Source organism: Delphinapterus leucas, chromosome 6, assembly GCF_059928025.1.
Source record: "Delphinapterus leucas isolate spDelLeu-1000000601 "Yukka" chromosome 6, BTC_Dleu_Yukka2, whole genome shotgun sequence".
NCBI lineage: Eukaryota > Metazoa > Chordata > Mammalia > Artiodactyla > Monodontidae > Delphinapterus > Delphinapterus leucas.
The window spans coordinates 82,594,557-82,621,328 of NC_143134.1; the positions used below are offsets into that span (position 1 = coordinate 82,594,557).

At 44.5% G+C, this 26,772-nt stretch overlaps 1 protein-coding gene across 1 annotated transcript in view; it reads right to left on the reverse strand.

Moving 5' to 3' along the window:
* GNA14 (G protein subunit alpha 14) overlaps positions 1–7,956 on the reverse strand; it is a 198,029-nt gene extending 190,073 nt beyond the window's left edge. The window contains exon 1 of the mRNA XM_022573467.3: positions 6,854–7,956. Coding sequence (XP_022429175.1) covers positions 6,854–6,977 — 124 coding nt within the window. The 5' untranslated portion in view covers positions 6,978–7,956. The remainder of the gene's footprint in view (positions 1–6,853) is intronic.
* Positions 7,957–26,772: the final 18,816 nt, after the last annotated feature.

Below are 26,772 nucleotides of genomic sequence, written 5' to 3' on the forward strand. Positions count from 1 at the left end.
ATTTCTGTACTTGTCTTACATGCACACTGGCCCGGGACCCACAACTACTTTTTGAGTGGCATTGACTTGGAGAAATAGGATTTAGACCACTAGGTACATTAGATGATGATTCTGCAAATGATTTATCACCTTCATTTATCTCATTTTGTTTAGTAATACAATTAGCTTATATTTCCCAATTACATAGTAACGAGCAACAGAAAAGCATCCTGGGGATGAGTTACTCAAAATGAAGGTGTTATTCATGGCAGGTTCAAGACAGCAGTGGCATAGTTAATCCATCTGTGGGTCACTGACAACTGACTGACCATACAAAAGATGCCTTTCAGACAAAATAATAAAAGGTAAATGTTCTCTTTTCCTCTCATCCATTAAAAAAGTACAAAACATGAGAATGTATCAGTTACTTAGGAAAGAAAACAAAACTTGAGAACCAGGAATATTACCCTTTGGATGGAAATACCAGCCAATGTTCCACAGAGGGTGAACTTTCAAAGAGCAGACTGATATGTGGTGGCTCACGCTAAAATGTTTCCTCCGCACCACTTAGTCCATACTGGAAAGGTAACTACTTAATGGTTATTGGCCATAAAACCATTGCAATTTATAGGAGCACAGCTTTTGGAGTTGTACATCAAAGGGCAAGGGTCCACGCAAATGCACACTGTTGCTTTTGTAAGGACTCTTGGCAAGGTAAGACGTACATACACGCGTGCCTGGTCTTCCTCTTTGCCCAGCAACCCGGCAGCTGAGGACAAAGGCTGAACAGTCGCTACAGATTACCCAGCTCACACTCTGAAGACCCTTCATCAAGTTGGTGAGGGAAAGATTGCTTCAACTTCAAGAAGCAGAGCATCCACTAGGCAGGTTGATCCCAGGGACCTCCTAGATATCCGCTGAAAGAGAAGGATATCTGCCTTAGAGCCTAGGGCAGCAAGCAGAGGCTGGCCAGTCCTGAGCTGCAGGCTAATGCTATAAAACAGGTTCTCCAACTTATGTATATCAGGGTCACCTGGAGGCCTTATTAACATACAGCCTGCGGGCCCCACTCCAGAATTTGGTTCAGAAGGACATGATGGGGACTGAGACTTTGTATTTCCAACAAGTTCCCAGTGCTGACACTGCTGGTCCTGGGAACACACTTTGAGAACCACTGGTATAAACCATCTGATGATAGAATGGAAAAGACCTCAGAGGTCACTTGATCCAAGTCTTTCATTTTACAGGTGAGGATCCTAGGGTTCAAAAGGGAATGTCTTGCTCATGGTCATATACCCACTACTCAGGGGCTACCTCCACCAAAACAAAAACAAAAACAAAACAAAACACTCAGGTCTCCAGAGCCTTAACGTGCTGTCAAGATTCTAAGTTATGGGGCTTCCCTGGTGGCGCAGTGGTTAGGAATCAGCCTGCCAATGCGGGGGACACGGGTTCGAGCCCTAGTTGCCGCGGAGCAACTAGGCCCGTGCACCACAACTACTGAGCCCGTGAGCCACAACTGCTGAGGCCTGCACGCCTAGAGCCCATGCTCTGCAAAGGGAGAGGCCGCAGCGGTAAAGAGCCCATGCACCGCAGCGAGGAGTGGTCCCCGCTCACCACAACTAGAGAAAGCTCGCGGGCAGCAACAAGGACCCAAAGCAGACAAAAATAAATAAATTTAAAAAAAAAAAAAAAAAGATTCTAAGTTATGACCACACATCCGGTGCCTGCTCTCTGAGAAGGGGCACCAGCGGGGACTTCATGTTGTTGACTGTCCTATCTCCATACCTTTCTGGGAACTGCATGCTACTTCTATCAGTGACCTTGTAACCGAGCCCAGACAGGGGGTTAGCAGCACAATGGGAACGATTTCTTGCCTAGATTTTACACTCACAAAGGCTGGCTCCAGAGAGCATGCTCTCACCACTATACCTTCCTTCCTCTCCCCCCAGCTCTCTGGCAGATGGACACAATCAGATGGCCTGAGGTTTTGAAAAGTGAGAGTAGCAGGAGACAGTCATTTGCGGCTCTCACGTGGAGGTAAGCATCCAGGGCAGCCTCAGCGACTCTCGGCTTGGGGTGACGAGTCTCTGGCTGTGTGCTTGGCAGTCTGGTCTGACCCCAACGTCAAGACTACCTTGGATCCTGCCCTTTGGCTTAGCCTGCTCTCCAATCCCTATCAATTCTATGAGCTTCCTGCTTCCCCGCCAACAAATTATTCTTCGGCTTAAATGGTCTGCAACCAAGAGCCCTGCCCAATGTGATAAGCCATTAATTTACCCAGCAGCCAACTGCTGCAATGAAAGCGGGGCTCTGCAGAGGGTCCTGCCGTGCTTTCCACTTTCAGAGCCCTGGGATTTCGGCTGGCGCGCTTCTGATTCCTTGGGCAGTGTCTGCAACAGTGGCTGCTGCCCTTGCAGGGAGCCGGGCCCCAGGCCACCTGTATTCAGATGAAGCCACGCCTGTGCTGTGTGTCTCCCAGACAAAAGTGACTGATCCAGGAGCGCACCCTCACCCACACGGGGCCACAGGCTCTCTGACAGGGACAAGCAAGGCCCGGGGGGGCTCTAGAGCTCCAAAGGGGACGGAGCCAAGTCATGTTGGTGGCCATGGAGAAGGGCCCCAGGAACACCCTGGCACTTGCTTTCCCGCTTTTTACTATTTGATCCTTTTCATTTCATGAGATGCCCTGGTAAGAATCCTTCCAATAAAGTCCCTCTTTTGCCTGAATTTCAATCTCTGCCTTTAGTAACACAATAGCTTGGCTACACTGACTTGCTGACACCCCTCTCTGTCTGCCTTCTCAATCCAGCCATCTCCCTCCCTGCAACGCCACACATGGGGCTTCTTACAAGGACACTTTTCTCTTGTGATTCACGTATCACAGAAAAAAAGAAAATAAAAAGGTGATACAGACTAGAAGCCATCTTTTTTTTTTTTTATCTTTTACAAAAAAGAAAACCTTTGAGGGCTAAGCCTTTTTTCTTTTTACATTGTTTTTCGTCAAACTTCACTGGTAGATTTTTCCATTCTAAATCTGCTCACAGCAGCACAGCCTCAAAATTTTCATCCTCTGACTCAGTGCTTTAGAGGTGTGGTTCTTCAGGTGCTTAGATACTATACCGGTGATTTGATTTGAATTAGGGGACTTGATATCTTTGTTTCAAGTGGCTTAAACATCTTAGAAGAAAGGGTGCAGTTCTCTACTAGAAGTGATCAAGGCCCTGCAGTGAAATGTCTTATTCCTGGACTGGGCAGAGTGGTACGAGGTGAGCCTGGGGCATGTAGTTATGCCAGAAGAAAGTGCTCCAAAAGCGATGGGGACGGGAGACAGGAACCACTGCGCAAATCCGGTGCCATGCCTGAAACTCTGGATTGAACAAAGCCAAGAGGAAGGAACATGTGCATATTCACCATTTTGCTCCCTCTCCTCACAAAGCAAGAAAATTCTGTCAGTCTCTACTGAGAAACCCACACTGTCTACGCCATTCCCTCTAATAGACTTCCAGCCCAGGAACATGACAGTGAGTTCTAAAATGGAATTTTGTTATAACCAATGCAATAAAACTTTGGGGGACTCAGATTTTTCAACTTTTTAGTGTAAGGAGAATCAGATTTTAAAGTCAGCTTAAGGTTCAGAAAACAGTAAAGCAAACTCAAGGTGAAACATTTTTGTTAAAGCACGACCAGGACAACTTACACAAACTGCTAGAGACCTACAACTGGTCAACTAAAATGGAAATGACACCTCACTGGTGGCTAAAAATGCTCAAAAACAGTGTGATGCTAGCTGACACTTACCACTGCCAGACAGAGCCGAGAGAAGTTAGTCCACAATTAAGAAAGGGTAGAGGCAGGGTTTGAACCCAGGCAGTCAGGCCTAAGAACCTACATTTTTAATCCCTATACCAGCATAAGTTAAATACCAATTCCCCAGTACACATTCCTTCCAGACAGTTCCAAGATGAGGTCTGCATCCAAAGTTAAGCCATCAGATTTGCTGGCGACCCTCAACCCAATTAAAAAGCAACACTTTCCCAAGCCTCATTCCACACCAAGAACCAATAAAAGATCACATTTCTCCCCATTTAATTGCTATTGTCCAGACACTTTCTTCCTATACTGAGTGGTGCTCTTCAGGGCTCTTACCAGAGCTCTTTTGTCCTACTTTTATCTGAAGAACTGATAAGGAATTTCTTTCTACTAAATTCAGCCGTCTCCTTTATTTCCCCCATCTCCTTCCACTGAGAGAGCACCACGCTGACATCTTGCGAATACCAGCCCCAAACAGACAGCAATTTTTATCTTTCCCTGCGGACACTGACCCATGCTTTTATTAAGCACGAACGGGATACGGCCCCACTGAATGCACTTTGGAAACATCCTCAAATCATTTAGTTGCAACAGCATGCTTCCTTGTCAAAGAGTTGATGGCCTTTCAGGTCATTCCATGCTCCACACAGGATCCTCAATTCCCATTTGCAAAACAGAGTTTTCACCTGAGGTATCCAGGCAGCAGATCAGCTAATGCACCCATTATAGAGGCTCAGGTGTTTTATTTTTTTTAATTAAATTGCATGACTTTAGACAAAACAGCATTCCCTGATTCCTTTATCTTGGGCATCACCTCCTCCTCCTCTATCTTAAGAAATGCAAGTATGACCTGCTCCCTTACAGAGTAACCAGAGGTTTCAAAGTCCATCCTTGGGATTGTAGACAATTCCATGTGGTATGGAAACTTTCTAACAGTTTCTGAGTGACTAGCACTGAGACTGTGTGCTAGTCACAGCTGGGCACGATGAAAAGGGGGATCCTGGAAGGTCAGGCAGTGCTGAGAGGGGCAAGGGCCTGGCGGGTACAAAGAAGGATTCTAATCGCCTGGATTAAGTATGACTTCCAGGGAAAACATACCTACAAACATTCCTACCCTAGTTTGAGCGTGAGTAAATCCAAGCATTTTACTCAGAACAGGCTTATCACCTGAATGGTGATAAGAATCACCAGAATGGCTCAGCTTACTGTTTAATTTTCATTTGTCAAGCTCCTGGTATATTCCAGACACTGAACTTCACACACTGACACAGATCAGAGTATTTCACAATGATACAAGGTTCAGCCTGTCCTTGAAAATAAAAAGTATGCAGCTAAAGCCAGGCCCGCCCCTAACCTCTGGGGGGCCCTGGGCAAGAGGACGATGAGGGCCCACATAATTACTTGAAACTGCTATCCTCTAGCAGACTGTCACAGAATCCTCCTTCCTTGACACATGCAGCTTTATAACAACCTGGAAGGCCAGGTACAATTAGAATTCTCAGACCCCTCAGAGTTCTGGGCCAGGTGTGAGAGGGCAGCCCCAGCCAATGGAGAGAATCCCTTCCCTTCCCCACCCAGGCTCCATCTCTCCTCCAGGAAGGCCTCTTGGGCACACCTGTAGGCCCTCAGCCCACATTTCCAGGCTCTTCCACAACCCCAGTACAGCTGCCTCATTAGGCACTCCTCAGGGAGGGGGTCTGCTCCCCCTACTTGCACAGAGCAGGCTTGGGGTCTTTGAATTCCCTATTTCAATGAGGGTCTGGGGTGCGGTGGTCAGTGTGGACTCTGGGTGGGCAGTCCGGTCCACCTGCAGACACTAGCCCAGTGAGGAAGGGCACAGCCTGGGGAAGGGCAGACCCTGCCCCCCTAAACCCAGGGAATAATTACACAGGGGTTCCCTTGCCCAGGTCTGAAGGCAAAACTGACAAAAAGCCTTCTCTATTTTCTTCTAGCTAAATGGACTTTTCTTTCCTTGAAGCTTTTTGGGAGGGTGACTCCTTAAAGATGAATAAAGTGGTATAAGAGAGGATTCCTGTCTGCAAGAGACGAAAGAAAAAGTTGAAATATTTGCAGCTCTCTAGAAAGATATGATAGCTGCTATCCTGGTCTGAAAGAAGGAAAAGGTAAATATTCCTCAAACAGCAAATGGACTGAACAGGGTTCTATAACGTCAGAAGAGAAGGGACCCTGCCCTATGGCATATCTGGGGCAAGCCTTAACATTCTCTTTCCGGTTTTGAAAGTGGGCGTCCCACCTAGGCCTGTGCGGAGGCCAAAATAACCCGACGAAGAACTAGCCAGCGCGGCTGGGGCAGCGGAGTCCCAACCCTAGGAACGAGCATACGAGCACACGCTGAGCGGATCTGAGCTAGGCAGGTGTGGGCCTTCGGCAAACAGGCCTCCCCAAAGGGACCCCCGGGAGGCAGGCGGGACAGTGCTTAAAGCTTGGGCTTCACCCCGACGACCGTCCCGGTATCTGCTGTGCCTTCCTTTCCTCAGTCAGGAAAAGTTCGCCAACTTTCCGTCCTCCGTTTTTAATTCTCAAACGGAGAAATCACCTGCTCGCATCACTGCGCGGTGATGCCGAGAACTTAGCGCAGTTCCACACTTCGTAAGCTCTCGGTCCCGCGTGCTTGTTTAGACCTGAGAGCGCAGGGGGCAGAGCCAGCGCTGGACCCAAGATATGGATCAAGCAGCTCCCCACCACCGACCCCCAACATCCAAGGTACGGTTCTGCAGAGGCTGTACGGCGCTGGGGACCGAGGGGTGGGGTGGATGACGCTTTAGGGAGAGAGGCAAAGCACAACGGGGAAAGCAAACAGGGGTCGAATGTTACACCTCAACCCTGTTTGGGGGTAAGAAAGGGGGTGCCTTCGAATGCCGCCCAGCTGGAGGTGCAAAGGACGGGGCCCAACTTGCTGCCACCCGCGAGCCCCTGGGGAGGGGACGAAGCTGCGCTGCACCCCGCTCGGCTCCAGGTCCTCCAGGCGGGTCGCACGCGAGGGAAGCGGCCCGGAGGGAAACACTCGGCGCCCACGGGTCTGGGAGACGCAGCCACTCACCCAGCAGCAGCAGCTTGAGCTCGCGGCGCGCGTCCTTCTTGTCCCGGCGAAGCTGCCGCTCGATCTCGGCGCTGATGCGCTGCGACTCCTTCTCCTCCGCGGACAGGCAGCAGCAGCCGGCCATGGTGCGCGCAGCCCCCGACGGGCTACGCCGTTTCCAGGGCCCGGACGCTCCGCCGGCCGCTCTCCCAGCCGGTCCCCGACAGCACCCGAGGTCGGTGGGAAAAGACTGGGGGGCCGACTCGAGTTTCGGAGTATAAGGCCGGGACCGCTAGGGCTCAATCCCTCCTCGAAGGGTCGGCTCCGGGGCGGGAGCGAATTTGGAGCTCTGGGAAAGCTCAAGTGCACCGCAGCTCTGGGCTCACCCAGCCCCAAGCTCGCTCAGGGGAGGAGGACGAGCCGGGGGAGAGAGCGTTGCCGGCCCCCGGAAGAACAGCGCGCCCCGTGACACAGGAGCGTGACAGGGAGCGCAGACCGCTCGTGAAAAGTTGGGGCGTCGCTGCCGGGGGCGGTGGGGAGCGGGAACTCCCGGCCTGGGGGTGTCCCAGGCAGGTGGCAGGCAAGGCGTGGGATGGAGGCAGAGGTCCTTGGCTGGCCCTTTCCTACAAAGTTCTGAAAACCTCAGCAGTGATCGCCGCCTAAGACCGAATGGAAAAGTTCCTGGAGGCCCCCGTGGTTCTAAGTGGTAGAAGGAGGCGGAGCTTCTCGAACCCGCAGCCCTGGCGTCTGCCCAACCTGGCCTTCGGGGCACGCCAAGCCGAGAGCGCCTGGGGGCGAAAGAGGTGAGCAGGGAGCTGGGGCGCGGAGCCCAGGCGTCTCGAGTTTCGGGGAGCGGCCCCCACACCTTTCTCCCTGGCCGTGGCGTCCCGACGCGGGGAAGACGGTGGGCCGAGGGGCCGCCAGGCCCAGCTCCCTGTCCGGAGCCAGGTTCCGACAGGTGAGTGAGGTTCGCAACTCGCAGCCTCAACTCCTCCCAGCTGCGAGAGGAGCTCAGCCCAGCGTCCGCAGCGCGACGCAGCCCGCGGGCGGCGAGGTTGAGCTCTGCCGACCTGAAATTGAGCCTCTCGCGCCAGCCTCAGCACGACGCACACCGCGGTTTCCTAGACGGGCTCCTTCCGCTTCCCGGACGCCCCAGCCCAGCGCCGGCTCGGCCAGAGCCCTTGGTCAGCTCGGCAGTCTGCCTGCAAGGTGGGGCTGGGCCTGAGCCGGCTGGCGCTGCTCTCAGAAGCAGCTGCCCCTGGGTTCAGTTAAATAAGAGAAGTGAGAGAGCGGAGGGTAAATATCCTCCCGGCCCCTTCGTAACCCGCCGGACGAGGAGGGTTGAGGACGTGAGGAATGGAAAACGGCTGGCTACTTTGCATTTTACGATGGGAAAGACTCCTGCTTTGTAAAGAGGGCTGACCCGTTTCCAGCAGCCCCTGGCATGGTCCCTGCCCCAGCCCTGAAGCCTGATAGCCGCCTCGCAAAGCTGTGTCCGCACAGCCACATTGGCCTGGCTCCTGGAACGTGGGGATCACGTTTGAGCTGCATTCATAAAAACTTAAAAATTAAAAAGCACCTCTTTGTACTCAAATGGCACAATAGAATGCGTATTAACAACATCTGATTTTGTTTTCTGTGTACATTTTGAGGCAGAGGGCAAAGAGTTTCGCGGGAAAAGCAGAAAAGTGAAGGTGGAGGGAGGGGATCCCGTCGTCCACAGCAGTGAATGTTTTTTTTTTTCCTTCTCGTCAAGTCAGCATGTGCCATGTAAACACTTTATGGCGTTAGGCAATTAGCTAATGCTTCCTCTATTAATAGAAGCCTAAGTGCCTTTCTTAGGAGTAGCATTTATTTCAATTCAAACTGAGGAGCATATTGAGTGGAGAGAGTGGTATATGTCATTATATAAAGAACTTGGCATTAGGATGCTATCTGGCTGCAAGGTCTTATTATTTATTTTACAGTTTAGGGAATGTAGAGGAATCAGGCATTAAAAACGCATGTGCTTACATTCTTAAATGCATAATTATTTTAGTTGCCTTGCAGGCATAAATTGACAGTAACAGCGACCCCTACAGGAAAGCTTCTGGACATGATCTTAGCCGTTTAGTCACACATCTCTCTTAGCTCTTACATTCATTTACAATTTGAGAATAAGACCTCTTAGCTTCTCAAATTAATAATTGCGTCATAATTATTAGTAGTTTTTAAATGATTAAAATTAGGGCAAATTTGAACTCCCAAGTTAACTGGAATAACTCTCCTGTTAGGTCTAAAGTTGCTAAGATTGCAAGAAAGATATGAAGCGTATTGTTTATAGCAAATCTGCAAAACTTTCCTGGGCTGGTGAACTTGGCAGTGTGTATCAGAAGCCTTAAACATGTCCATCCCCTTTGACCAAACTAGTAATTCTCCCATTAAGAAATAATCAGAGAGGCCAAAGTTTTTATTTCTAATAGCAACAACTCAAAACAATCTAAATGCCCAACAAAGGTGAATAGTTCCAATAAATTATGGTATTATGCATACAATGAGATATTATATAGTCATTAAATATGTGAATATGTAACAAACATGTGAATAACAAAGATTTGGGGGGAAACCTCAAAATATATGGAGTGTAAAAGTCAAGATACAAAAATATAAACAGTATGATACAAGTTTTATTATGGGAACACACATAATGCATTTTTAAGGGACTAAAAGAACATATACCAACAAGGTAAGTTGCTCTGAGTCATAGCTTTTTGCTTGATTTTAATTCTCTGATATAAAATTATTGGGGGCAGCTTGCATAAAGTAATCTAGGCCCTAATTTCCTCAGCTGTAAAATCAAAGAGGAAGAACCAGAATAAACTCACAGGGATCTCCCAACTCTAACATCAATTATTTCTTTGCTGATTTTCACACTTATAAGACAGTATAAAAATAATCATAAACCAAAAGTTGTTATTGACAAGTGGTAGCTAGAGAGGATTGTAAAACTAGGATATCGCAAGTCAATTATTTTTATACTTCTATTTTTTAAATTCACATCTCTATTTTCCCTATCTTTAGGATCTGGGGAAGGGATGGGAATAATTTTAAGTTACTGATTCATTTGCAACATTGTTACCGAAATTTGGCTTCTTGTACATTGGTGGCTGATTAAATCTCAGAGACACAGTTCTGGGCGAAGCAGAAAGAAATAGCTTTATTGCTTTGCCAGGCAAAGGGGGCCACAGCGGGGTAGTGCTTCAAGGCTCTGTGTCCCATCCTGCAGCGGGTAGTGAGGAGTCTTACACTATTCAAGTAACAGGGCGTGATCAGCTCGTGGACATTCTTCTGATTGGCTGGTGGTGAGGTAATTGGGGTCAGCATTATCAGCCTTCTGGTTCCAGCTGGTCTGGGGGTCCATGTGCTTGTGGGCCGCATACAGTTAACTTCTTCCACCTGGTGGGGCTTTCGGTATCTGCCAGACAGCTCAAAGAACATGGCTCAATATGATCTATAGTCCTTGAGGAAGCACTAAAGGACCTTGACTTTGTTTAATGGCTAAAATATTATTATTTGGTCTTGCTTGACTGTTTTCCTTTCTTTCTGCATTTTCTCGCTCCTCTGATTAAATGTATTCTTTGAGAAGTTTTTCTACAGACAAAAGGCAGGCAGAGGACATGAGTGGGTGTCTATTCTGGAAAGGCCTCACAGGGTCCTGCTCTGTTACCACATCTTTCCAGGAAGGGGTAGTTTTGAAAAGAAGTCTCAGTAAGAAAGAATATTTGTTTTCTTGGGTTATTCCCGAAGTGCTGCAATTCCATTTCATTCCTCTTGAAGATCAGAGCACAGGCTGAACCTGACTTTTCAGATACCTGCAAAGTGCTGGGCTGCAAAGGTGAACTAATTGTCTGAATGTCCATTGAGTCCATGCCAAGCCCATTACCACGCTCTGGGAATTCAGATACTGAGACATTCCAGATTTTAGGTAGGCTGTAGTCTAGTAGAAAGAAGTAAGACTATGACCCTGAAATCTGAAGTCAGCCCTCCTTGCTTCCTCCCAGAGAGCAGACAGTGGAGCACAGAATCACCTGGGTGGTTCCCCACAGCCTTTAGATGGGCACAGGGGCCCTTCAGCTGAGCCTCATCTCCCATCATTCTCCTGGAACCTCAGACAAATGTAACTCCATGTTCTCCACACCTCTATGTCTTACTTCATGCGTTCCCTCTTCCAGGAATGCTCTCTCTCACCCCAGACAAAATTAGGTACTTTCTTTCCCAAACGCATCTCTTCTGAGACACCATCTCCACCCCTTGTCAGTCAGACCCATCTTTCTCTGCTGCCTGAGCACCTCCTATGTTCCTCTCTTCAACATCTCACTCTATTATACCTGTTTGTTTCTTCTCCTAATCCATTAGTTACTCACAAGTAGAGAGTTTTTTCTTGTTCATCCTGGTATTTCTAAATTAATAACATTTCGTTGACTGAATAACATTGAAACCAAAACGAATTAACCTGAGATAAGAGAAAGAAGAAATTAGAAGAGAGAACGGAAAGTTCTTATGGTGGAAGACAGTAAAAACAACAACAACAGCAACAGCGAGCAAGTCCACAGCCAATCAATGTATGACTTAGGAAGGACTCTGTCCCCAGTTTGCCCCCTTAGAGGGAAAGAGTGCCCTGTTTCTAAGGAAATTCCAAGGAAGTGTGCACGTAGAGGGCTGGAAAAGTGCTATTCTCTTTGATAAATGTGGCATCTTAGAATTTTAACAAGTAACATAGAATAAAAACATGACCTTAAAGAAGTATACAAGGCTAAAATAGCACTAATAATAATACACCTATGCTGCTTTTCAAATTGCACATGTGACCCATTCTTAGGTTGTGACCAGCATTTTGTTTAAGAAAAAGAATAGAGTATCAATAGGAAATAACAAAGTATGCAACATGTATTATTGTTTCATGAAACTTTTGTTTCAGTTGTATACATAAATATCAACTTTTAAGCAGACAAGTCATTAATGGGGGTTTGCTTCCCCATATCCCAGATGGGTTGGTCTAAATAATTCCCAATTTTCTAATTCATTTTTCTGAGACTGACATGTTCCCAATTTTTCATTCAATTTTCTGAGTCCAATGTGTTCTCTAAAATGTTTTCAGTCCTTCTTTCCCCTCACCACTCCCCTCTTCCTCCACCCAATCATTTTCCAGTTTTGATGAGCGTGGTACGTAAGAGTCGATGGAGTGGTGATGGGTATTTAGACGAATAAGTAATAATTGTAGCTGGTGGTTGGATGTACTTAACATCTATTTTTCTAAGACAGTCAACATGTTGCTCTGAAATATTTTCTGCCTGAAGACCAGAAATTGTTTATTGTATAACTTCTACCGAAAAGGCTAGAATTATCGGCAATTAAGCCCACCTTCAAACACACATGACTCTGAGTGGGCAGGAATCGCTATTGTTTGTTTCTGAATCTGACTTCCCAGGGGAGTTAGGTATCTCAAGAATTTAAGTAAAAATCTTCAAGGTGAGGAGTTTGGACTTTTTTTTCCCCTTTTTTAATTCTTTTTCTTTTCTTTTCCTTTTTGCTTAAGTCCTCCCCTCCTCCACTTACATCACTCTCCCACTGAATGAACAAATGTTAACAACCTAGTATGTTTTCTTCTTTTTTATGCTCTTATAATCATATATAAGCTTACAAACACTCATAAATGTAAATAAACATACACAGAGGGAGTTTGTCATCATTAGTTTAAAAATGGGACTGTATTGTATTACATGAACTCTATATTTTGCTTTTCTCTTTTAACACTACCTTGTGGGAATTTCAGTAAACTCTGATTCAGTCTTTCATACATTCATACATAATATTCCACAGGGTAAAAGGACCATATTTTATTTAATTTTCCCCTTTGAAGGACATTCTCTTTTATTCCCAATTTTGGCCACTAAAAACAAAGCTGTAATAGCATCTTTGTATATAAATCCTCATGCAGTAGTGTTTTTATTTCTGTGTGATACATTCCCAGGGAAAAAACTGCTGAATCAAAGGATATATACATTTTTCGTTTTCATTATGGTGGCCAGATTCCTTTCCAAGAAGACTAAAATAATTCACATTTCTACCAAAAATAGAAATACCCATGTCCCAACTAGCAATAAATATGACCACTTACTAATTTTTGGCAGCCTGAAGGGATTCAAATAATTTTAAAGTGTGGTTTTACTTTGTGTTTCCGTGACTACTTGTGAATCTGTACATTTGTTCATAGCTTGTTAGTATTTGCCTTTGTTACCCTGTGAACTGTCTATTTACATCCTTTGCTCATTTTTTTTAATTGGGTCATTTGTCTTTTTCTTAACAATCTGTAAGAGCTCTTCAATATTACATATCTACTCTTTGTCATCTGAATTACAAATTTTCAAATATGTTTTTTGTTCTTTATCATTTTTAATGGAATCTTTTGCCATAGAAAATTTTATTTTTACATATCCAAATATCTCTATTTTCTTGCATAGCTTCCAGAGCCCCAGTCTTTGTAAGAAGGTCTCTCCATTTCTATACTCTACATGCAGTATCTTAGATATTCTTGCAAGTACTTTCGTTATTTCATTTTTTACATTGAAGTAGTTAATCCATCTGGCGTTTATTTTTGTAAAATATGTAAGATAGGACACTAATTTTATTTTCTTCCAGATGGATTGCCAGTTGTGCCAACATCATTGATTGAACATTCCATCCTTTTTCCAATGAATTAAACTTCAATCTTTGTCATGTATTACACTCTCATATTGACTGAGATCCATTTCTTTAAGTCTGGACTGTTCCACTGAGCTATTTATTCCTATATCAATACCATCTCGATTTGATTACAGGGGCTCTATGAAACATTTTGGTATCTGATAGGATATATCACCCCTTCAGAGTTATCCAACTCTTCTTAGTTGTGTTCAGATATTTATTCTTCCATATGAACTATACTGATCTTCCTCTTCCTCAACTTATGGGGTTATGTCCCAGTAAACCCATCAAAAAATAAAAATATCGTACGTTGAAAATGCATTCAATACACCTGATCTACTGAACATCCTAGCTTAGCCTAGCCTACCCTACAGGTGCTCAAACAGTAACATTAGCCTACAGTTCTGCAAAATCATCTCACACAAGGCCTATTTTATAATAAAGTGTTGAATATCTCATGTAATTTATAGAATACTGTACTGAGAGTGAAAAACAGAATGCTGGTATGCATACAGAATGATTGCAGGTGTATGGGTTGTTTACCTTGGTGATTGCATGGCTGACTGGGAGCTGCGGCTCGCTTCTGCTGCCCGGTATAATGAGAGAGTATGCCACCACATAGCATCACTAGCCTGGGAAAAGATTAAAATGCAACATTCAAAGCACAGCTTCTACTGAACGCATATTGCTTTCACACCATCATAAGGTCGAAAAACTGTAAGTCAAACCATGGTAAATCGGGGACCATCTTTAATACCATTTATCAATGATTCTCTCCTGAACTTCACAGCTTAACCTTAACCCTAACTCCAACTGCTTTCTTGACATAATGGCTTACATATTAGAGGCATCTCGATGTAACAAGACAAAACAAAACTCTGATTTTGTTTTCCAAAACTTACCTTACTGCTATCTTTTCCAACTCAGACCACCAAACACCCAATGGATTGCTTCTTTGCCCCACCTCTGGCACCCAGTCTTAGCAGTTATGAACTCCTCCTTTAAACCATATATTGTTTTAGAACCACTGCATGCAGCCAACAGCTTTTGCACTGAGCCGCTCTGGAGCTGTCATGCACAATTAATCTTTGTGAATGAGGCTCCCTGTTAGATCATAAGTGCCCCCCCCCAGGTATGTTCATTTTTATTTTTGCTGCTATCACTTCTGAGCAAGCCAACAGCACCTCTGACCTGGACTAAAACAAAAGCTTTGTCACTAGTCTTCTTGCTTCTAGTCTTGAACCTCTAAAATCCATTTTCCACAGGACAAGATAGCCAGAATGAGCTTTCAGAATCCCAGAGCAGATCCCCTTATTCTCTAGATTAAAATCCTCCAATGGATTTCCATCAGAGAATAAAATTAAATGCCCTTGTTCTAGACCATAGGCCCTACATGATAGGCCATTGCCTACCTCTCTAACTTCCTATCCTAACATTCTCCCTCCTATCCTAATATGTTCCCATCATGCTTGTATCTATTTTCTTTGAGCATACCTCAGGACAGCTTTATACTATCAGCTCTGCTGCCTGAATCACGCTTCCTCCAAGCCTTGAGGTGTTTGGTTTCTACTTGTCAGGTAGGTCTCAACGTAAATGTGACTTACTAAGTGCTGGCTTCCCTGACCCGTTAGCCTAAGGTAGCCACTCCTCCCTGCCAATCCACTTGATATCATCATTGTATTTTCACTGTAGCATTTGTCTCTCTCTGGTTTCTCTTGTTTCCTTCCTTCTTTATTTGTTAATCATCTTCTCCCACGAGTAAAAGAAAGTAAGCTCTATGAGAAGAAGGGTCATGACTGTCATATCCACCAGTGTATCCCTAGAGCCTACATCAGGGGAAGCTACGTCATCTTAAAATTCTACCACTGAACTCTGTTCAGAACCATTCTCAAAAGTAAAGTTGAATCTTGGAAAAATCAGCAATATGGGATTTGTGATTTAATATTTGCCGATTTTATACTACGTTATGTAATACCAAGGAAAACAAAACACTCCTGAGGACGCTTGATTTGTAGAGATAGGACCCTGCCTATGTTTGCCAGGATATGTTAATTACAAGCAACAGAGACCCAGTGTAAATAGGCTTAAGTTAATAGAATTTATTGGTGCTTAGGACTGAAAATTTCAGGGATGGTCTTGATTTTAAATTCTGCTGGATCAAGGTACTAAAGTGATGTGATAAGGAAGCCATGTAGTACTTAATAAGTATTTGTTGAATTAATGAAAGAATAACGCCAAGAAAAAGTAATATATAAAGCTTTTGGTTCCTTGCCTGAAGCTAGTTAGCACTCATTAGTAGTAGATAGTATTATTTTTTTTAAAGTATCATTAGCATTATCATCAAAAACTTCATTTTCAGGGACTACCCTGGTGGCGCAGCTGTTAAGAATCTGCCTGCCAATGCAGGGGACACGGGTTCAAACCCTGGTTCGGGAAGATCCCACATGCCGCGGAGCAACTAAGCCCCTGCGCCACAACTACTGAGCCTGTGCTCTAGAGCCCGCAAGCCACAATTACTGAGCCCGCATGCCACAACTACTGAAGCCCACAAGCCTAGAGCCCGTGCTCCGCAACAAGAGAAGCCACTGCAATGAGAAGCCCGTGCTCCACAGCGAAGAGTAGCCCCCACTCACTGCAACTAGAGAAAGCCCGCATGCAGCAACGAAGACCCAACACAGCCAAAAATAAATAAATATAAATAAATTTATTTTAAAAATTTCATTTTCAACACAACAGATACATTCATTTTTATTTTTTAAATTTTATTGAAGTGTAGTTGATTTACAATGTGTATTAACTTCTGCTGTACAGCAAAGTGATTCACATATATATATTATATATATATATATAGTCTTTTTCATATTCTTTTCCATTATGGTTTACTATAGGATATTGAATATAGTTCCCTGTGCTATACAGTAGGACCTTGTTGTTTATCCATCCTATATATACTAGTTTGCATCTGCTAATCCCAAACTCCCAATCCTCCCACCCTGCCGCCTTCCCCCTTGGCAACCATAAGTCTGTTCTCCATATCTGTGAGTCTGTTTTGTAGATATGTTCATTTGTGTCATACTTTATATTCCACATATAAGTGATATCATACAGTATTTTTCTCTTTCTGACTTACTTCGCTTAGAATGATAATCTGTAGGTTTGTTCATGTTGTTGCAAATGGCATTATTTCATTCTTTTTTATGGCTGAGTAGTATTCCACTGTGGTGCGTGTGTGTGTGTGTGTGTGTGTGTGTGTGTGTGACATCTTCTTTATCCATTCATCTGTCAATGGACATTTAGGTTATTTCCATGTCTTGGCTGTTGTAAATAGTGCTCTTATGAGTATGAACATTGGGGTGCATGTATCTTTTTGAATTACAGTTTTGTCTGGATAGATGCCCAGGAGTGGGATTGCTGGATCATATGGCAACTTTATTTTTAGTTTTTTTAGGAACCTCCATACTGTTTTCCATAGTGGCTGCACCAATTTACATTCCCACCAACAGTATAGGAAGTTTCCCTTTTCTCCACACCCTCTCCAGCACTTATTTGTAGACTTTTTAATACTGGCCATTCTGAACAGTGTGAGGTGGTACCTCATTGTAGTTTTGATTTGCATTTCTCTAAATTATTAGCGATAATGAGCATCTTTTCATGTGCCTGTTGGCCACCTGTATGTCCTTTTTGGAGAAATGTCTATTTAGATCTTCTGCCCATTTTTCTATTGGGTTGTTTGTATTTTTGTTATTGAGCTGTATGAGCCGTTGTGTATTTTGGAAATTAAATTAAATCCTTGTCAGTTGCATCATTTGCAAATATTTTCTTCCATTCTTTTCATTTGCTGTGCACAAGTTTGTAAGTTTGATTAGGTCCCATCTGTTTATTTTTGCTTTTATTTTTATTGCCTTGGGGACTCACCTAAGAAAACATTGGTATGATTTATGTCAGAGAATGAAAAGATATATTCATGATTACTCTTGTACTGTGGGGAGAAGGAAAGATTGAACTTTGCACAGTCATTTGGAATAATTCCGACTGTCTGGGAGCAATAGCAGATGAGAATCATGTTGCAAGGCTTCCCAGCAGAGGTAGAGAAGTAAACAACCACCTTGCATGGCCTGTCTGACCCAGATAGGAATTTAGCCATTGAGTCCTCTTGAAAATCAATGTTGATTTAAATATTTGAACCAAATATTCAGCCTTTTAACAGTCATCATGTGTACCATTTTTCTAGATTCCACATATATGCATTAATATACAATATTTGTTTTTCTCTTTCTGGCTTACTTCGCTCTGTATGACAGACTCTAGGTCCATCTACATCTCTACAAATGACCTAATTTCGTTCCTTTTTATGGCTGAGTAATATGGTACAGATGAACTTATTTGCAAGGCAGGAATAGAGACGTAGGCGTAGAGAACAGACATGTGGGCACAGTGGGGGAAGGGGAGGGTGGGACGAATTGGGAGCTTACGATTGACATGTATACACTACCATGCGTAAAATAGATAGCTAGTAGGAACCTGCTGTATAGCACAAGGAGCTCAGCTCGGTGCTCTGTGACAACCTAGATGGGTGGGGGTGGGGGGGGTGGGAGGGAGGTCCAAGAGGGAGGGGATATGGAGATATATGTATACACATAGCTGATTCACTTCATTGTACAGCAGAAACTAACACAGCATTGTAAAGCAATTATACTCCAATAAAAAAACAAATAAATAAAAGTCATCATGAAGAGAGCTAACACCAGAAGATACTCAAATTCTTCTGTCCTAAATATTCAATACATTATGTATCTTCTTCATGATTTTAAAATCTACTGGTTAATGTAACTGGTTAATACAGTTAGAAATATAGAGTTGAAAAGAATATATGTTGTTGCCTCCTAGCTTCTTCAGTACCCAAGTCACTCTTTGATGCCTTCAGATACATGGAAGTCCACCCAGTCCCTTTTTAATGGCATTGTGGTAGATTAAACATGCCCAGAAATTCTGGGACACACCTTCCTTCAAGAGGTGAGGCATATGTTCCCTCCTCTTAAAGCTGGGCACGCTATGTGGTTGTTTTGACTGATGGACCAAAGTGGAAATGACACTGTGTCAGTCTCCAAGTCCAGGCTTTATGAGGCCAGCAACTTCCATTTCCTGTCTCTTGACTCACTCACTCCTGGAGCCCTGAAGTGCCTCATGAAGAATCTAGAGAGATCACCTGGAGAGACCCTGAGACCACCTGGCTGAGCTCATCCTTCTAGCCATAGTGCTAGGAATGTAAGTCTAGCACCACCAAGGTGCTAGGAATGTAAGTCTAGCCATCCAGGCCCTCCAGCCCGGCCCAGCTGGGTACCACCCAGTGGCTCCCTTGTCAATACCATGTAGAGCAGAAGAGCCACCAGGCAAACCTGCCCTAATTTCTGGCCCACAGATCTTGATATATAATAAAATGGTGGTTGTTTTAAGCAACTAAGTTTTGAGGTAGTTTACTAGGCAGCTGTGGGTAACCTGAACCCTCTGGCAATATTTCATATAGGGCCATAGTTAGTAATCTGCTAAATCAGGTTACTTCTGAACTGACCTGGGACTGAAAGAGCACACCAAAACTAGCCACAAGGAGGTCCTGAAAGCAGGTTGGACATCAAACATAGAGTGGTTTGGTGGCCAGGAAAGGCTAAATGATGACAGTCTCCGCTTTGTGGAGCAGATACCTCTTTCTTCTGAGTGAGCTGCACTGAATGTTCATCACTAACTGTGGTGTCGGTGAGGATATAAAGGACCCAGTGCACACAAGCAATCCAAAGGAACATGGTACTCGTATACCAATTTTTTGAGTACCCACTACGTATTGAGCACTGAAACAATAACAACTGTGAGAAACAAGACTTATCCTTACATATCTCATCATCTACTAGAAAAAATATTTATTCAGAATTATTTGCCCAATGATTTTGGAGGAGGGGGCAGTGGGTGGGGGGGAGGGAGAGAAGGCTGCATCATCCTGAACTACTGATGTCTGAACTCTGTCCAGATACCATTTCAACAATACAGTTAAGTCTTAGAATATTCAGCAAATTGTGGTGCCTCATATATATATGGGATTTGTGATTTGTCTGTTTTTTACTACTTCATATAATACCAAGGAAAACAAAACACCCTTGAGGATGCTTGATTTGTGGAAATGGGACCCTGCCTATATTTGCCATGACATGTTGGTTGCCAGGGAGAGCCCTGGTATGAGCTGAGACGTTTAAATGGAAGTTGTTGGTGCTTAAGACTGAGAAGTTCAGGGATGGTCTTGGTTTTAGGCTCTGCTGGATCCAGATGTTCAAATGATGTCATAAGGAAGCCATCTCTCTCCACCTTTTTGGCTGGACTTTCCTCTGAGCGCTAGTCTCAGGTAGATCTCTCCCCGCATGGTGGCAAGATGACTGCCAGAAACCCCACGCTCATCCATATCTACCAGCAACCTCAGCAGAAAGAGAACTTCCCCTTTTCAATATTCCAGCAAAAGTTCCAAGATTGAGTCTGATTAATTGCCCCTCCCTGAACTGATTCATTATGACCAGGGGAACGGAATACTCTGCTGACCAGGCCAAGATTAGATATCCACCCCTCAAGTATGAAATTAATTTTTGTATTTTATTTAACTGAACATTTTCAAAATATTATCATTTGTTCAATATTAAAATGACTAATGACTTTTTTTTTTTTTTTTTGCAGTACGCGGGCCTCTCACTGTTGTGGCCTCTCCCGTTGCGGAGCACAGGCTCCAGACGCGCAGGCTCAGCGGCCATGGCTCACGGGCCCAGCCGCTCCGCGGCATGTGGGATCCTCCCGGTCCGGGGCACGAACCCGTGTCCCCTGCATCGGCAGGCGGACTCTCAACCACTGAGCCACCAGGGAAGCCCGACTTATGACTTTTTTATTCATATTAAACTGGAGTTTGCAGTGCGTATTTTACACTTATAGCCATCTCCATTTGGACTAGCCCCGTTTCAAGTGTTCGACAGCCACTAGCCGCATTGGATGGGCAACTCTAAAGATTCATTTTAGCATAAGTAGAATGAAATGGAATGGAACACAAGAGAATAGAACAGAATAGAATAGAAAAAAGGGTAAGTTGCAACATGCAGGGGAAGAAAATCTCTGTTCCTATGGCTCTGGAGCCCTGTAAGGGAACATGTGAAAGAAGTTGTGTCTTCCTGGAGAGAGGTACAGATGTAGGCAATGGAGAAGGAAGTGCCATGAGGAAGGGCTGTAGGGACTCAAGGAGAGGATGCCCAGATGAAACACAGTACTAAGAATCAGGGAGAGAAATCTGGGTATCTCAGTGGATGCCACAGAGAAGAGATGCCTTGATCCAGGACTGGATGAGAGGAGGACACCATGGTAGAAGCCAGCTCCGACAGAAGACAGCTCAGACCAGACCTCTCCCTGACCTCCACCCTCCTCCTTCCTTTGGGACTTAGGGAAGAGGAAAGACATGAGACCATGAATTGACTGAGAAAGATCTGATTTTTTTTTTTAATCTTAAAAGAGATAAGAAAAGATAGCACTTTTTTTTTTCGAAGAATAGTTGATTTACAGTGTTGTGTTAGTTTCAGATGAACTTATATACAAAACAGAAATGACCCACAGACATGGAAAACAAACTTATGGTTAACAAAGGGGAAGGGGAGGGGGAGGAAACATCTGATTTGACTGAGTTTACCCAGCATTGACTGGTTTGTGGAGGGAGTCTCAAAAAAGAAATTGTTTGGATATAAAAAATAAAATTTTATACAGTGCCTATCAGAGCTTATTGGCCTGAAAATACCATTCCCAAAACAAAGCCTCAAAAGCCCTGTGTGTTCAGGAAATAGAGCCAATACTCCTTTCCCCTCCAGGGAGGGAAGTTTGGCAGTCATCCTCAACTAGCCAGAGGATTTTGCCTTCCCAGGGGATATTTGGCAATATCTGGAGACGTTTTCGGTGGTCACAGCTAGGGAGGGGAGGCCTATTTGGGGTGGAGGCCGGGGACGGTGCTGACCATCCTACAGTGCACAGGACCGCCTCCACCAGTAATGGTTATCCAGCCCCAAATGCCAGTAGTGCTAAGGCTGAGGAACCCTGGACTGAGCCAGTCTGAGATTCTTGAGACGTGTGTAGAGAGAGGAAAAGCAAGTCTGTGTTGGACTCAGCCAGTCATAAAAGGAAAGTCAGGCCCCGGGTCAGCACATAACGTAGTTTCTATGGCGCTGCGGTAACTGAGCCTTGTCTCAAAGTAGTGAGTCGCCGGATAAACAGTAGGCTGAGCCAGGCCCAGCAGCTGAGGGTCCACAGGCTTCTGTTCTCTTTCCCTCCCCCTCCCCCTCTCCTTCCCCTTCTTCTCCTTCTCCTTTGCCTCTTCCCTCTTCCCTAACACTCTCCTCAAAGGAAGTCCCGGGAATTGCTGGGGAAGATGGCGGAAGAGTAAGATGCAGAGATCACCTTCCTCCCCACAGATACACCAGAAATACATCTACACGTGGAACAACTCCTACAGAACACCTACTGAACGCTGGCAGAAGACCTCAGACCTCCCAAAAGGCAAGAAACCCCCCCCCACGTACCTGGGTAGGGCAAAAGAAAAAAGAATAAACAGAGACAAAAGGATAGGGAAGGGACCTGCACCAGCGGGAGGGAGCTGTGAAGGAGGAAAGGTTCCCACACACTAGGAAGCCCCTTCGCGGGCGGAGACTGCGGGTGGCGGAGGGGGAAGGCTTTGGAGCCGCGGAGGAGAGCACAGCAACAGGGGTGCGGGGGGCAAAGCGGTGAGATTCTCGCACAGAGGATCGGTGCCGACTGGCACTCACCAGGCCGAGAGGCTTGTCTGCTCACCCGCCGGGGCGGGCGGGGCTGCGAGCTGAGGCTCGGGCTTCGGTCGGAGCGCAGGGAGAGGACTGGGGCTGGCGGCGTGAACACAGCCTGAAGGGGGTTAGTGCGCCACGGCTAGCTGGGAGGGAGTCCGGAGAAAGGTCTGGACCTGCCGAAGAGGCAAGAGACTTTTTCTTCCCTCTTTGTTTCCTGGTGCGTGAGGAGAGGGGATTAAGAGCGCTGCTTAAAGGAGCTCCAGAGACGGGCGCGAGCCGCGGCTAAAAGCGCGGACCCCAGAGACGGGCATGAGACGCTAAGGCTGCTGCTGCCGCCACCAAGAAGCCTGTGTGCGAGCACAGGTCACTATCCACACTCCCCTTACGGGGAGCCTGTGCAGCCCGCCACTGCCAGGGTCCCGGGATCCAGGGACAACTCCCCCAGGGAACGCACGGCACGCCTCAGGCTGGTGCAACGTCTCGCCGGCCTCTGCCGCTGCAGGCCCGCCCCACACTCCGTGCCCCTCCTTCCCCCCACCTACCCCCGCCTGAGTGAACCACAGCCCCCGAATCAGGGGCTCCTTTAACCCTGTCCTGTCTGAGCAAAGAACAGACGCCCTCCATCGACCTACACGCAGAGGCGGGGCCAAATCCAAAGCTGAGCCCCTGGGAGCTGTGAGAACAAAGAAGAGAAAGGGAAATCTCTCCCAGCAGCCTCAGAAACAGCGGATTAAAGCTCCACAATCAACTTGATGTACCCTGCATCTGTGGAATACGTGAATAGACAACGAATCATCCCAAATTGAGGAGGTGGACTTTGAGAGCAAGATTTATGATTTTTTCCCCTTTTCCTCTTTTTGTGAGTGTGTATGTGTATGCATCTGTGTGAGACTTTCTCTGAATAGCTTTGCTTCCACCATTTGTCCTAGGGTTCTATCCGTCCATTTTTCTTTTAATTTTTTTCCTCTTAAAAATTATTTTTTTATTTTAATAACTTTATTATATTTTATCTTACTTTATTTCACTTTATCTTCTTTCTTTCTTTTTTCCTTCCCTCCTTCCTTCCTTCCTCCCTCCCTCCCTCCCTCCCTCCCTCCCTTCTTTCTTTCTTTCTTTCTACTTCTACTAATTCTTTCTTTCTACTTTATCTCCCTTTTATTCTGAGCCGAGTGGATGAAAGGCTCTTGGTGCTGCAGCCAGGAGTCAGTGCTGTGCCTCTGAGGTGGGAGAGCCAACTTCAGGACACTGGTCCACAAGAGACCTCCCAGCTCCACATAATATCAAACGGCAAAAATCTCCCAGAGATCTCCATCTCAACACCAGCACCCAGCTTCACTCAACGACCAGCAAGCTACAGTGCTGGACATCCTATGCCAAACAACTAGCAAGACAGGAACACAACCCCACCCATTAGCAGAAAGGCTGCCTAAAATCATAAAAAGTCCACAGACACCCCGAAACACACCACCAGACGTGGACCTGCCCACCAGGAAGACAAGATCCAGTCTCATCCACCAGAACACAGGCACTAGTCCCCTCCACCAGGAAGCCTGCACAACCCACTGAACCAACCTTAGCCACTGGGGACAGACACCAAAAACAACAGGAACTACGAACCTGCAGCCTGCAAAAAGGAGACCCCAAACACAGTAAAATAAGCAAAATGAGAAGACAGAAAAACACACAGCAAATGAAGGAGCAAGATAAAAACCCACCAGACCTAACGAATGAAGAGGAAATAGGCAGTCTACCTGAAAAAGAATTCAGAATAATGATAGTAAAGATGACCCAGAATCTTGGAAATAGAATAGACAAAATGCAAGAAACATTTAACAAGGACCTAGAAGAACTAAAGATGAAACAAACAATGATGAACAACACAGTAAATGACATTTAAAATATTCTACATGAGGTCAATAGCAGAATAACTGAGGCAGAAGAACGGATAAGTGACCTGGAAAATAAAGTGGAAATAACTACTGCAGGGCAGAATAAAGAAAAAAGAAAGAAAAGAACTGAGGACAGTCTCAGAGACCTCTGGGACAACATTAAACACACCAACATTCGAATTATAGGGGTTCCAGAGGAAGAAGAGAAAAAGAAAGGGACTGAGAAAATATTTGAAGAGATTATAGTTGAAAACTTCCCTAATATGGGAAAGGAAATAGTTAATCAAGTCCAGGAAGCACAGAGAGTCCCATACAGGATAAATCCAAGGAGAAATACGCCAAGACACATACTAATCAAACTGTCGAAAATTAAATACAAAGAAAACATATTAAAAGCAGCAAGGGAAAAACAACAACACACAAGGGAATCCCCATAAGGTTAACAGCTGATCTTTCAGTAGAAACTCTGCAAGCCAGAAGGGACTGGCAGGACATATTTAAAGTGATGAAGGAGAACAACCTGCAACCAAGATTACTCTACCCAGCAAGGATCTCATTCAGATTTGGTGGAGAAATTAAAACCTTTACAGACAAGCAAAAGCTAAGAGAGTTCAGCACTACCAAACCAGCTTTACAACAAATGCTAAAGGAACTTCTCTAGGCAAGAAACACAAGAGAAGGAAAAGACCTACAATAACGAACCCAAAACAATTAAGAAAATAGGAATAGGAACATACATATCGATAATTACCTTAAATGTAAATGGATTAATGCTCCCACCAAAAGACACAGATTGGCTGAATGGATACAAAAACAAGACCCATATATTTGCTGTCTACAAGAGACCCACTTTAGACTTAGAGACACATACAGACTGAAAGTAAGGGGATGGAAAAAGATATTTCATGCAAATGGAAACCAAAAGAAAGCTGGAGTAGCAATTCTCATATCAGACAAAATAGACTTTAAAATAAGGACTATGAGAAGACACAAAGAAGGACACTGCATAATGATCAAGGGATCAATCCAAGAAGAAGATATAACAATTGTAAATATTTATGCACCCAACATTGGAGCACCTCAATACATAAGGCAAATACTAACAGGCATAAAAGGGGAAATCTACAGTAACACATTCATAGTAGGGGACTTTAACACCCCACTTTCACCAATGGAAAGATCGTCCAAAATGAAAATAAATAAGGAAACACAAGCTCTAAATGATACATTAAACAAGATGGACTTCATTGATATTTATAGGACATTCCATCGAAAAACAACAGAATACACTTTCTTCTCAAGTGCTCATGGAACATTCTCCAGGATAGATCATATCTTGGGTCACAAACCAAGCCTTGGTAAATTTAAGAAAATTGAAATTGTATCAAGTATCTTTTCCGACCACAACGCTATGAGACTAGATATCAATTACAGGAAAAGATCTGTAAAAAATACAAACACATGGAGGCTAAACAATACACTAGTTAATAACGAAGTGATCACTGAAGAAATCAAAGAGGAAATAAAAAAATACCTAGAAACAAATGACAATGGAGACACGACGACCCAAAATCTATGGGATGCAGCAAAAGCAGTTCTAAGCGCAATACAATTCTACAGTTCTATAGCAATACAATCCTACCTTAAGAAACAGGAAACATCTCAAATAAACAACCTAACCTTGCACCTAAAGCAATTAGAGAAAGAAGAACAAAAAAACCCCAAAGTTAGCAGAAGGAAAGAAATCATAAAAATCAGATCAGAAACAAATGAAAAAGAAATGAAGGAAACGATAGCAAAGATCAATAAAACTAAAAGCTGGTTCTTTGAGAAGATAAACAAAATTGATAAACCATTAGCCAGACTCATCAAGAAAAATTTGAGAAGACTCAAATCAATAGAATTAGAAATGAGAAAGGAGAAGTAACAACTGACACCGCAGAAATACAAAAGATCATGAGAGATTACTACAAGCAGCTCTATGCCAATAAAATGGACAACCTGGAAGAAATGGACAAATACTTAGAAATGTACAACCTGCCAAGACTGAATCAGGAAGAAATAGAAAATATGAACAGACCAATGACAAGCACTGAAATTGAAACTGTGATTTAAAATCTTCCAACAAACAAAAGCCCAGGCCCAGATGGCTTCACAGGTGAATTCTATCAAACATTTAGAGACGAGCTAACACCTATCCTTCTCAAACTCTTCCAGAATATAGCAGAGGGAGGAACACTCCCAAACTCATTCTATGAGGCCACCCTGACACCAAAACCAGACAAGGATGTCACAAAGAAAGAAAACTACAGGCCAATATCACTGATGAACATAGATGCAAAAATCCTCAACAAAATACTAGCAAACAGAATCCAACAGCACATTAAACGGATCATACATCATGATCAAGTGGGGTTTATTCCAGGAATGCAAGGATTCTTCAATATACGCAAATCAATCAACATGATACACCATATTAACAAATTGAAGGAGAAAAACCATATGA